This window comes from Otolemur garnettii, unplaced genomic scaffold (assembly GCF_000181295.1).
Source record: "Otolemur garnettii isolate 467f Iridium unplaced genomic scaffold, OtoGar3 scaffold00016, whole genome shotgun sequence".
Classification (NCBI taxonomy): domain Eukaryota; kingdom Metazoa; phylum Chordata; class Mammalia; order Primates; family Galagidae; genus Otolemur; species Otolemur garnettii.
In genome coordinates this window covers 17,993,628-18,007,030 of record NW_003852411.1, presented here as the reverse complement: position 1 = coordinate 18,007,030, position 13,403 = coordinate 17,993,628, and the positions used below count along the sequence as shown (strand labels likewise).

Sequence of the window (13,403 nt, the reverse complement as noted above, 5' to 3'; positions counted from 1 at the left end):
GTGCCCTAAGGCTTTGCAAGACATACCTGCAGGTCCTCAATATATACAACAAACCACTTGAGTCTGGGCATAAGCCCAGTAATTTGTCTCTGATAAAAAAAAAAGACACTTATCTTAACTCAAGCTTTTCTTTTCTCTGACTCCTGGTCTAGTAGATAGAATCTAACTCTTTCAGCCAATTGTCAGCTAAAAGAATCTTTAAACCCATCTATAACCTATAAGCCTTCTGCTTTAAGATGTCCCACCTTTGGGGGCCAAACCAATATACCTTCCATGCATTGATGTGACTTTGCAAGTAATTCCTGTCTCCCTGAAATGTATAAAGCCAAACAGTAATCCCACCACAGCAAGTCCACTTTCTCAAGGCTTCTTGGGTGGGACTCTGGATCATCATCCTCAACTTTGGCTCAGAATAAACTTCTTTAAATCATTTTATAGAGTATAGCTTCTTTTCCACTGACAACTGACTCAGGGCTGAGCTATGTCTCTTAATTTTTCACAGTTGGGCCTTTTCCCAGGCACCCTGTCTTCTCTCTGGGTCTAAGCCTAGTCCTTTCTTTATTAAGCAGTTTGGGATTTTGTTCTAGCAACAGCTAAAATGAAAATCACCAGACGTTTTTGGTGCTACCAGGTTTGGAGTTGAAATGGAGTCTTGGTCTTTATATCTGAGATAGTAATGTGATTTAATAGAACACATTTAGACGGCTTCTTTTCAGCATACTGTACTTGGTGGCTTTAGATAGTGTGGGCCTTTTACATTTAATTTAATTTAATTATGAAATAGAGGAAATGATCTTGTAGCTGTTGTATAAGCATAACATCTGAAAGATAGTAGCCGCTCAGTAAATGGGTATTGAGTAAATGAAATGAATGGAGGGTCTACTTTATTCATGAGAAAGAAGGGAAAGCATTTCAATGCGCTGGAACTTTTTTGGGGAAAAAAAAAAAGCTATCAGGAAAACTCAAATGACCACATAAGGCTTTTGTCCTTCAACTCTTTAAATCCACAGAACCCTAATCATAATGGATTGAACATATTAGAATGCGATTATGTAGCACAGAGGGCTCTCACTGCAGGAGGTCTTGTAATTTGCATTCACGAAATGGCCTGCCTGAAAGAAGCCAGTCTGAGTCCTGATGAGGGCACAGAGCTTCGCAGTAGGGGGTTGGTGTAGGTCAGACCTTAGCAGAAGGAAATAATTAAACAATCCTTTCCTAAAAACAGCAGACAGGACTGGGAGCCAGCCAGCATCTTTTCCATAGCCACCTTGGATCCTGCCCTGTGGTTGGCCACTTGGTAGCAATGTTCCATTCCAATCACGAAGGCATCAGCTTACTTTCAACTCAGGCCCTCATTTCTAAACAAACACAAGTCCTACTCAAAAACTCAAGTGGAATAAATGTTTTTCCATTTCTTCATGACTCTGTATGTGATGCCAGAATAATTAAGGATTGTTTTTTTCTTAATTGGAAAAAAACTCTGCCTAGCTTTACCACAGATTTCTAGATCTGAAACTTTAAATTTTAATCTTAAGGAACTTCCAATCCCCTACACCCACAACAACAACAACAACAAAACCCTGCAGATTTTATAATGGATTTTATAAAAATTTGGATTACCTAAGGCAAGGTAAATACTCTTACCAGGGAGACAGGAATTACTCTAAATACTCTTAGTACCTTAGGAGAAAAATATTCCTCAACTGTGATGTTCTCTTTCCTCTTAAGAACGATTTTCTCCTTTGAGATTTTTGTCTTCTACTAATGCTTTCTTCATATCAAATCACAGGAGTGACTTGGACACCGTGAAACATTCTATATCAGAAGAGAATTCTGAACTGTTGTTGGGCTCAGAATAGGATTGCCCAAAGGAGGTTGCCTTGATGGGCTGAGTACTTTGAGCTAAAGGAAATTGAAAGGGCCTCAGAAGCAGCCTTGGAAGCAAGGTCTCCCTGACTTTCTCCTATCCCCCTGTTTCCTCTGTTTCTTGCTCTTCTTAAAGAAATTCCTAGAAATCAGGATTACTCTTCCCCAAGCTAGGTCATAGAAAGTAGAACTCCTCTCCTCCAGTGCAAGCCATGAAACTCAGATCACTTTCTTCTCCCTTGAAGACTCTCATTCAAGAAGGGCCCCGCCCCACAGGGGAGGCCAAGAATGAACATAACATGGAGAGGTCAAGCGGCATCTGGACATACTGGCCTGGCTGGGTTTCCCCACTCAGCCTATCACCATTAGATCTTAGCCTTTTGTCCAATCACATTGCTACCCCACTGTCCTTCCTTATCAAACCTAAGCATAAAAATAGAGTTTTCCCACGGTCTGTAGGTTTCCATTTCTGAAGGTTCCCATGTCATGTCAGACTTTACTATGCTTTCTCTTATTCACTTGTCTTTTGTTACGGGAATGTTGGTTGTGAACCTTATGATGGGTGGGCCTCCTACATTATCAAATGTCAGCTCTTCAGATTCTAGCATACCTTTGGGAACAGCTGTAGGAAAGCTCTAGCCACTGGCCTTCTAGAGCGATTCTTACAAGTTTTTAGGAATCTTAGGTTCTATGGCTATGGAGTTTCTTCTAAAATATACATACTATTTGGATCAGAACAGTAGTTTTAAAGCCTTTTTATGGAATGAATTTTTTTTTTTTTTTGGTAAAGAACAAAATTTTAAATGAGTGTACAAAATATAAAACAGATCAAAGCAGAGCTTCCCTGGTTGGAGGCATGAAAGAGAGAAGTCTGCCTCTCCCTTGGTCCCAGCCTTGAGGCACTGCCATGGAACCCTAGCGCAAATGCCATAATAGTTTTATACCCATGTTTTCTAGACTGAGTATGAACTTTAGCCTCTGATGCTGTTTAGTTTGGATCCAAGTAGCAAAGTATGAGTCACTAATCTTTTAATGTGGTCTCATTAGGTAGGGTTGTGTTTCCCTTTTCTGGCCAACTCAGCCTTTTGCCCTGGACTTTAAGACTGGCTTTCTGGGGTGACAATTTCCATTTATTAAAAAAAATGCTATACTTATATCTACCTATCTCAATTTCTATTACTGACAGGGAGAGTTGATTAATCTCCGAGTTTTAGCTTGCCCACCAATAAAATGAGAACAAAAAATGACACCAGATGCTATTGATAACTTTTGAGACATTCTTAGGGAGGGTACACACATATGCATCTCGATTGCTGATTTACAGCACTGAAGCTGAACATCCTTTGTTAGCTAAGGAAATAATAAGGCAAATGAGACACAATTAATGGATCAATCCTGGAAATAATGATTTTGAATGAATGAACTATGGGGTGAAATAATAATAAACTTAATTTGTCACCTTATGCAGTGACCCAACCTGTTGGTATTAGTTTTGAATGACTTGTTTCCTACTGTTTCCATGTATGTTCTCTAGGTGTGTATGTCCGTATCCGATATGGAGCACTTACTCTCATCCATGTGGTGCTAATCACTTTGGATACTTTACCTCATTTAATCTGCACATTAATAAGGTATTGTTGCTCAGCTTTGTAAATGCGTTGAGGTTTGGGAGGGTTTAGATGATTTTAACCAAATATCACACTAGGTAAGAGTGAGTCAGCTCTTCCTGGTTCCAAAGCTCCTAGGGCCTGATGAATGAGGTTTCTTACTGAGTAAGACCAGGAGAAATATACTATAAATCTTAAGAAAGAATTTTCTCCATTGAACACTCTCCTGGATGTCTCTGCTTGTGAGGATGAGCAAGAAGGAAGATGACTAGCTAAGAGCTAAGCATCTAGTAAAGTAGCTCCATCTCCAACTGCCACCATCATCTCAGCTCTAGGAGAAGTCTGGCACCTCTTTTGTCTCTCCACTTCTTGAGCAACTCTGAAGTTCTTTGTCCCATATGATAGAATGGGTTGCCATACAGGAAGGGTTACTCACCAGTGGAGACACTGGCCGAGGTGGGGGGGCTCCGGGCCTGTTCTTTCAGAGCCACCACGTTGACAATGTACTCCTCCCCAGGCTTCAGTCCTGTCTGGTTAAAGGATGTGACGTCACTGGGCACCTGAGCGATCACTCCACCTTCATTGTTCTGGAGAATGGGGAAGAGGAAGAAAGCAAAAAAGAAAAATTACTGGGAGAGAAATATGATAAGAGAAAGAGAAAGGTGTGAACTGTGAATTAAAACTAGGGGCCACATCTATTTCCTCCATGTTGATAGCTGAGAGTCTGGGGCCACAAACAACTTCTAGAAGTCTCAATAAGGATGCTATCCCTCTAGTCTAGGAGGATTCGGCAAATGGAGAATCAATTTTTGAGAACATTTCTTTGGCCTCTCCTGAGTTTGCTGAGTTTGCCAATAAAAATTAGTCATGAGGTGATACAGACTGGCTTTTGCCAAAGAGTAAATGTTAACATCCATCCAAGTTTTTTGGCATTTATTATAATGAGCATGCCCTTGGCTATTTAGAAGAGCAGAATCTTGTGTGTTTGTGTGTAAACATCTTCACAGTGTAACATTCCCAGCTTTTTTTTTTATGAATCAGAGCCATTATTTTGCTATATCTGGAGTTTCTCATGGTGTTGCATTGGGTGCAGATCTGTCAATACCTTATTTCCCCTTCACTTGGAAGAATTAGGTTTCCATGACACATGAATTGTGTGTCCATGCGATTGTCTGCCATACCAACTATTCAGTACAAAAAGAAAAAAGAAAAATAAGCACGGAACAAAGAATAATACAAAGAAGAAAGGAAGGAAGGAGACAAATTATGGAAGAGAAAATTAAAAAGGGAAATTTGATATCGGATGAAGGATTTAATATTTATTATCTATCTTTTTATCTTATCATCTATCTATCTTGCATTTTCTATGAATGTCCCTAGAAAAGGAGGAGACAAAGGTCCCTTTTAATGGCATTGTCTTTCTCCTTACTCTTTGGTGTCTATTTATGTCACCAAGAGTGTTCTACATGTAATTTAAATCAGTGTGATAAATGCCAAGGGCCTTTATCCACCCAGGGGCCTCAACTTACAGATCACAGTAGTCATCAAGCCATGTGTCCATGCATTTGACCTTGGCACACCCTGGCCAGTCCTCTCTTAAGAGTTTTACATATTGGATGTAAAACAGGGGAATGTGTCATAATTTTTTCAGCCTAAGCAGCAAAGTGACATGATTCTCTCTGTCATGTTATGAACTCAATTATCTGCCATACTTCATTGGCCTTTTTAGCTCAATTAAGATATATAATAAAATATTTGTATGGAATGTCCATTCAGATGTATTTATCTTGCCATGATATTACACAACTATATCTACATCAGAGAATGCGGTGTCCAAGTTTAGTGGACAGAGCCCTGGTGTAGGAGCTAGAAACCTGGATACTTATTGTAAAGCTGTCACCAAGGAGCTGTATGATGTTCTTTAAGTTTAGTCTTTATAATCTATACTATATGAAAAATGAGGGACCATATTCTGTGAACTTGAAGATCTTTTGCAACTCGAACAGTTTAGGTCTCTAAAAATTTTGAAGTGGCAAAATCAGTCTTGTTAGCCAAAAATATGTCATTTGTCATTAAATCTGATGAATGACTGGAAAAATGCTCTTTGATGTTGAAGGATGAAGACAGAGAGAAGGAGTATGATTGCATTTTATAGCCCCATGAGTGGTATAGTTAGGGAGGACATCAGTCGGGTCAGCAAATTCTGAAAAGTACCAGTCAAGTACCTCTAGAAACTTAGAAAGGTTGGTTTTAAGTTTAATAAAATAAAACAGTGCTTTAAAGAGTAGAAATGAACCCTGGGATACTTTTAAACTCATAGACTAATAATTTAAGGAAAATTTTGCTTAATTAATAGGTTACAAATTCACTGTGAATAATCCAGGACAGCCATAACGTTTTAGTTTTATATCTCCAGTCTTTAGAGATTGAAGCCATGCAAGGTGGCTTTTATTTTTGTTCGGGTGCATCTGTCTCTACAGAATGAAGTTTTGGGTTGACTTTGTGACTTATTCAGATTGGCTTTTCTTCTGTCCTAAAGAGGAGACAGAAGAAAATTTACTAAAATCATGGACCACCAAACTCTGGCGCTATCTCAGTAGAGAGCTGGAGCTGGTGGCTGCTTCCTGCATCCTCCTGTTACCTGAGGCCAAGGTGCTACACTCAGGGTTAGTCAGTCCTTACCACATCTTTGTGAAAGAAATATTCTAAGGGTCAGATGACCACAAAATGTCCTTTTGTGCATTTAAGGACATGGAAAGTGATATTGGGTAGTGTATTCCTCCTGCTGCTGATTCCAAGTGAAGCCACACATACTCCAAATGGGGCTATTTAGCAGTCTAACAGATGAGTGTTACCTTTGGGATGAAGCTGATCTCCCACCCATCAAAGGGAAATGAGAAGGGCTCCCACTGCACTTCCACGGTGGTCTCTGTGATCATCTTGAATTGTAGCCCTTGAGGAGTGGGGAGATCTGGAATACAGCAATGTAGGTAACAATGTCACAGCTGTCCCTCAGGATGGAGAGCATTGCCTGGTGCTTTGTCTTGGTAAACTCCCTCCATATCATGGGTGTGGTAGTGTCTGGTGGATAATCCCAGGCCTACTGTAGACACAGTGAGTCCCAGGTGCAGGTGGCTCACTTCATCGGTGCTCAGTGTTGATGGAACACCTGAGCAGACTTAAAACACGATCTATATTCTATATAAATCATTTGTTATGCTTTTTATTACATAATATGTTAATGTTAAAATGCCAGAGTCCCTTTCTTTACTAATGTGGCAAACCTTGGCATTTAATTTATAATATAATGCCTTTTCCGGAGAGCTTGAACACTATCTTTTGGTGCTTTACAGGATTCCTGGGAGGCAATATTGTGGCTAATATCAGTGTTCTCATTTTTCACACAGGAAAAAGAAGGCACAGAAAAAGTTGGCTGGAGATGCAGAGAAAGCCAATTTCAGAATAAATACTAGCATGCTTTTCTTGATCATATGATGTGCATTCAGAGTGTTTTGCTCAGCTCAAATCACTAAATCTAGGATGGCCTGAAGCTTACATTTCACGTGCACCAGCAAAACGAGGCCTCACACAAAGAACTGTAGCAGGTACTGGGAGGTTTGCTTTTGTTATATTTGCTCCTTCTTTTCTCCAGCTGTCCCTTCATTATTTTTCCCTTCTCTTCCTCACTCCCTTTTGCCTCACCGTTTTTTTTTTCTTTTCCTATCTCAATCTCTCTCTTTTCCTCTTCCCAATCGGTCCCCGAGCCACAAAGACACATACACATGCACAAGTTTAGTGAGGTGGAAGTGTGCTCATCCTAATGGAGTTCCAATTACCAGCCCTAAAATACGACAGCGTGACTTTTCTCAGTTCTCCAGGGAGCCTGCTCCTGTTTTAGATTTGTCTCTCCTGGGCTATTCCCATTAGAAAACTGACAGATTCTCATCCCTCCTGTTTGGAAGCTTTCTCGTGCTTCTTGGATGGAAGATAGGACTGATTGCAAACCCACTTGAAGCCAGGTCAGGTGGTTTACACGATTTTGTCCTTGTCACCTGGGAGCTCGCCAGAGGGGATGCCCTGAATTGGCATAATAAACGCTATAGGAGATGGAAACTTCATCACTGCACGTGCGTGTGGATCAGAGAGAACAGGCTTGGGAGTCAGGCCAGACACTTTGAATGGTGACTCATCCTGGAGCAAGGTGGGGAAAGCAGCAGATGGTGACTGGCCTTTCGACAGAATCATTATATGTATTTAAAACCAGTTCTCAGGCACCAGAGGATTTTTTTTTTTCAAAGAAAGGTCAAATATAGATGGAAATAATTACAGGCATGTTAACAGAGTCAACATTTATACGGGAGTCCAATAGTATAACAGACTTCCGTCACCTGAAAAGCAAAGGGACAAGATAACGTCTTAAATCCTTGCCTGCCTGTCTCTATCCTTGCCTCCCTGAGAGCTCGGTTTAGTCCTTGAGCTTCTGTGATGCCTCAAGGCCAGCTTTTCCTGCTTGACCCTCTCCTTTTCTGAACTTCCTTGGCATCTGTCACCAAACTCCATCTTGCCATTTGAGACTTACATAAAATAGGTTCAGTTCTCTTACCGCTTTATCTGGTAACAGGCCCATTTACTGACCCTGGGACTTTCTGAATTTTAAAGGGTTCGTGTTCTCATGGTCACGTCTTGGTCCACTTCCTTGTTACTGCTAATATTTCTGTATCATCCATACCCTATCTTTTTCAAATGTTCTCTTTGCCCAGAATTTAATCAGATGCAGCCCCCTTTCCTTGATATTCCCAAAGGCTTCCACATGAGGCACACAGGCATTTGTGTGCATTCGGGTTTTATGGTAAACTGGGACGATGGAAATTTCTCTTGCATAAGTCCCTCTGCTTGGTTTTTGAAATTCTAAAGTAACACAGACTTAACTGTAACAATTTCAGAATTCAGAGGTGAATAAAGAAAAAAAACTTTTTCTCTCCCCTTCTTGTTCCATTCTTCCATGTAGTCGGCATTAATGAATGGCATGTGATCTTTCGTATTTTTCTGTGCTTAAACATACACAAAATATAGATGTATACCCATAGAAGTTTCTCCTGTTATTAAAAAAAACTATTCATTTTTTATGGAGAGCATTTTAGCTTGCTCTCTCTCCTCCCATCGAATCTTTCTAGACTATGTCCTAGAGCTTCAACTTTTATCACTGAAATGAATTATCGAGATATTTTGCTAAATAAAAGAGCATGGAAAAAATTTTGCCACTTCTCCATAGTGGATGTTGTCAGCTATGGTTTTAAATAAGACTTTTTCCCACTCTGCTATACACTTACCATCTGTAACATACCATTTAACTCTTGCTTATTATATGGTCTATTTTATATCTCCTGGTTTTAAGTCCTTAACTAGATTCAGAGTCTGCACAAGTCTCCTATGTTACCTGACGTCTAACCAGAGTCTAACATACAACCAGGCAGTACTCCATAATTAAAGTACGTTTTGTCCTTTTGGTTCTATAATTTATAAATGGCGTCTGAATTTGGAAACTCTTAATTGGAAATGCCTTTTACACGTGGCAACTTTTCTAAGGGTGTCATGTCCGTAGCCCTTCCCTCAAGAACAATGACTATTCCAGGCATCCCTGAAGAATTAAGAAAAGACACTACCATCATGAATGCCCATGATCTCATGTAGGAGAAAAGGAAAATGAAGCAGGACGGGGGAATGGTACGTACGGGTGGCCACCTTGGCAGTGATGGGAAGGCTGAGGATGTTGCTAATGACAGCGTAGACGCTGATGTTGTAGGTGAGACCTGGCTCCAGCTCCGTGATGGTGACACCACTCCAATCTCCAGGCACCCGCTGCTGGAGCTGGAGGCCTCCCAGGGCCATCGGCTGGTAAGAGATCACATATTCCGTCACTGCCATCGGCCCGTCCCATTCCAGCTCAATGGACCTGTCGCTGATACCAGCCACTCGCAAGTCCTCTGGAGGGGCAACTACCGGGAGGCAATACACAGACAGCATGAGCTCAGGGGATTGCCTTTCTCATGCTGGACTCAACTTTCTTCCTCACATCTCATCCCCATGCCATGTCTATATATTCCACTGGCCTCTATGGCTTTGAGTGATTTCTAACTTCCTTTGTGGACAGGGTCCTGCCTTTTCTGTGCTTAGCATCCCAATCTCTATAAGGCCATGAGCTATTCCTGTACTGTGCCTACTTGCTTGTGCAGGCTGATTGTTAAACTTTCAGGAAATTTGCGAGACCATTGTTAAATACAGCCATTGATAAAAAGTAAATTTTATAAACTTATAATTAAGCAAATTATATGCAAAACAAAGGTAACAAATGCTCAAAACTTATCAATCTCAAATCATTTCACTACATTTTACCATTATCTAAGCTAGTTCACAAGTGTTGTATCTCTCTGGTGGAAAGACCATATAGTTGTGTTCTACTCCACATCTGTTCCCAACTCTGTTTAGTGACATCATGGTGATAGTTTGAAATTGACCATGGAGAGAGTATTTATACCATGGAAACTGGCAAGTGATGCAAATCAGGTCTTCTAATTTTTTATTCCTTTAGGAAGCCAATTGTTAAATATTTAGCAGCAAACCACCAGTTAAAATGTTTGGTGGTTTAATAATTACTTTCATCCCATTCCTCGAGGAGCCAGTATCTGATTTGGTGGGTAAAAATAGACTCATTCCTGGTTATCTTGCAAAATAGAAGAAGCAAAAATAGTAAATGTGGACACCATGACCTGATGAAAACATTCAATGGTGCTTTATTGTAGCGTTTTCCTTTTTAAAAGGAGACCATTTATTTTGCTTTTGAAAGAAAAAGAATTTGTGTTAAACTAATTTTCATTACCCTTGACTTTAGAGATGATGATAAAGAAACATTCTTTTTTTTTTCAAAGAAATATTCTTGAGGACTTTTCTCTCTTTTTCTATTTCTCAAATGGTACTCAAAGAGTTGCCAAAGGTTAAAAGAAATTGAAATAGCCTTTTGTGTGTGGTTTCTTTGGGAAATGAAGATTCACTAGTAGGCTAGGCACTAACTGATTAAACTTTTAAGTCTAATTAGAGGCTAACCCCAGTGTGGCTGTAAATGTACCTGCCCATAGGTTAAATCAAAGATCAGGCCAATATTTAGATGGTCATAATTAACTTAAAAATTTATATGTAGTGGGGCTCTGATTAGTTTGAGAGATTTTATTGGTTTTGAGTTTCTCCTCTGATTAATCTCACCCTTTCACCTTCACCAGCCAGTAGGCCTAGGCCAGTGGCTTTTATGGGACCATGTGCGTGGACAGTGTCTGCCTCTGTGCTCATGGGTTTACCCTAAAATTCTCAGCAAAAGCAGATATGAGAAGTCTTTTAACAGAGCTCAGACTCTCGGCAGAGAAATCGCCAGTTATATATTTGTAATGTTGGACATTTGCTTTGATTGCTTTCCCCCCAAACTCTTCATTTAATAAAACAGTCTAGAAAGTGGGGCTTCCTCTGATTGAAGGTAGCAAATGATCAAAACAAAAAATTTAAAAAAGGGTGGCACCAGGCAGCGCCTGTGGCTCAAAGGAGTGGGGTGCTGACCCCATATGCCAGAGGTGGCAGGTTCAAACCCAGCCCTGGCCAAAACTGGAAAAAAAAAAGGGTGGCACCTGTGGCTCAAAGGAGTAGGGCACCAGCCCCATACACCAGAGGTGGTGGGTACAAACTGGGCTCTGGCCAAAAATGGCAAAAAAAAAGAATTAAAAAAATTCTTTTTTAATTTACAAAACTAAAGAAGTGAAAATGAAATTTAAATAAACTTTCAAGTGAAATTTAACTTCCAAGTGGTATTTTTATAAACTGGCATCATTTATAATTCTGATATTATTAGAGCTTTAAACTGCACTGAGGCCTTTGTCACAGCCTGTGTGATACAGAATGATTCCTGGACCAAGGAAAGAATTGTTGATATAGAGGATCCATCAGGATTTGCATGTTTATATTGATCATTTGTTATGCCCTAGGTATAATGCTCACCACTCTTACATGGATTATCTTACTTCATCCTCACACTGACACTATGGGATAAGTATCTTTATTATTTCTGTTTTGCAGATGAGGAAATTGGGCCACACAGTCATCAAACATAAAAGCTAAGATTTGAACCCAAGCAGAATGACTGTAGAACCTCTTAGCCAATATCCAATAGCATTTCACATTTGTATAGCACTTCCTAGTCTATAGAACGTGTGGCTAGAAAAAATTATCCCTTAACTGAGGCCCAGGTTAAGGAATGTGCCATAAATCCCATGGACCTGGGTCATAGCAGAATTGATTCTTAAACGCAGATCTTCTACATTTAAAGTTCTTTGCCTTACAATTTGTAGGTCAGGTTCTATATCATACCAGATGCCTCCTTTCATTTATCCACATCACCCCAAAGTAAACTCTATTAGGAATAATTCAGACCATCTTACAGGACGTGATCTCTAGACTAGTGCTTGTCCTAGAGGTAAGAAAACTATTTTTATAAAAAGACCCTCTAGTGCTTGTCTCTTGTGATTCAGCACCCTGATCACAAGTTTCCTATGCAGGACTTTTCCTGTCATAATGACAGAAATGGACATTCCAAGTTTCAAGTCACCAACAACCCTTAGGGCATTTGTAACAAGTCAGAGTATTACTTTTTGGTTCCTTCTTCCAGAAATAAAACTAATAATGTCAAGAGAGAGTGATCTAAGAAGAGAATTTTTAAAGCAAAAAAGGAGGTGCAAAAGAACTTGTTACTCTGGCAACCAAACTTGAAGCCAGAGCCCAGTGACAAACACTGAGAAGGCCACTGGTGTCATCAAGGTGGAATTAGTCTTGTAAGTAGTGGCTCCGTGGAAAAGACCACTGCCACTTGCCCTATAATTTAGCAGTAGCTCAAAGGTACAATGAGTGCCAGTAATCCATTACAACGTGATGACTTTCAACTACAAAGCAAACTATAAAAGAGCCTTATGCCTCAATTCTATCAGTTTATGGTGGGTGCAAAGAAATCTATTCTTTACTGAAAATAGGTCTTACTAAGTCTGACTTCCTTTGGGTTTCCAATTTGGAAAGTTGAGGAAGAGCAGGCTGTTGAAAAGGAAAAAAAACAAACCACAAACCCCAAACTGGGGCTTGAAACGAGGTTGCTTATCTACAAAGATGCCACGCTCTTTCCTTTTTAGATCTTGCATACGTTTTGCACTTATGTGGTGAGAGCAGTTGGAACTGGTTCCGTGATGTGTCTTGCTCCAAAGAGCAAGTAGTTTCAGGTGCCAAAGGTTGGGCCGGCTGCCATCCTGACAGAGGCAGAGGCTGACATTGATGGATGTCCACAGGTCTGACTGAGGTCCAGAAAACAGCTTTCTGGACCCTACTCCGATGGTTCTTTCATCCTGCTGACTCACAGGGAGTTCTGGACAGCTCCTCAGCCAGCCCCTGCACTAACTGCCAGCTCTGGGGACAGGCACGGACAAATGGTTGAATGTGCTTCTCCACCTCACCTGCAAAACCTCATATTTTATCATTTGACAGGATTCAGCTTTCATGTCCAAAGGTGACTTCTTTGTGTATGTGGCTTTAAAATTTTTATTTTTCAATTCTGTTCTACTTAGCATCCCAGAGAGGATTAAATAGCGCTAGAAGTTGGTAGGAGACCAGGGTTCTCTTTCTTACTCTGCCATTAATTAGCTGCCTGGCTCTAGGAAAATCTCTCTCTGGACTGCTGCTTTTTAAATCTATAAAATGAGAAGAAGCCTGGAGTAGCTTCTTTTAAGGCCTGTTTCAAGTGCTCATATTCATGAATTTTTTGTCTTATTATCTATGTATGGGCAGAGAATGGAGGCAGAAAGCTTGATATTTTGTCCCAGAGCACACTGTGAGCACAGATCAAGGCTGGGA

General features: G+C 40.3%; 1 protein-coding gene across 2 annotated transcripts in view; it reads right to left on the bottom strand.

Moving 5' to 3' along the window:
- The window catches only part of TNR (tenascin R), a 77,746-nt gene that overhangs the window by 58,162 nt on the left and 6,181 nt on the right, over positions 1 to 13,403 (bottom strand). Inside the window, exons 3-5 of one of the 2 annotated variants that reach the window (XM_003785688.2) lie at positions 9,206 to 9,469; positions 6,329 to 6,444; positions 3,910 to 4,060 (exon numbers count right to left, since the gene is read on the bottom strand). In XM_003785688.2, the coding sequence (XP_003785736.1) occupies positions 3,910 to 4,060; positions 6,329 to 6,444; positions 9,206 to 9,469 (531 nt within the window). The remainder of the gene's footprint in view (positions 1 to 3,909; positions 4,061 to 6,328; positions 6,445 to 9,205; positions 9,470 to 13,403) is intronic. The other variant, XM_023510775.1, reaches the window with a different exon arrangement.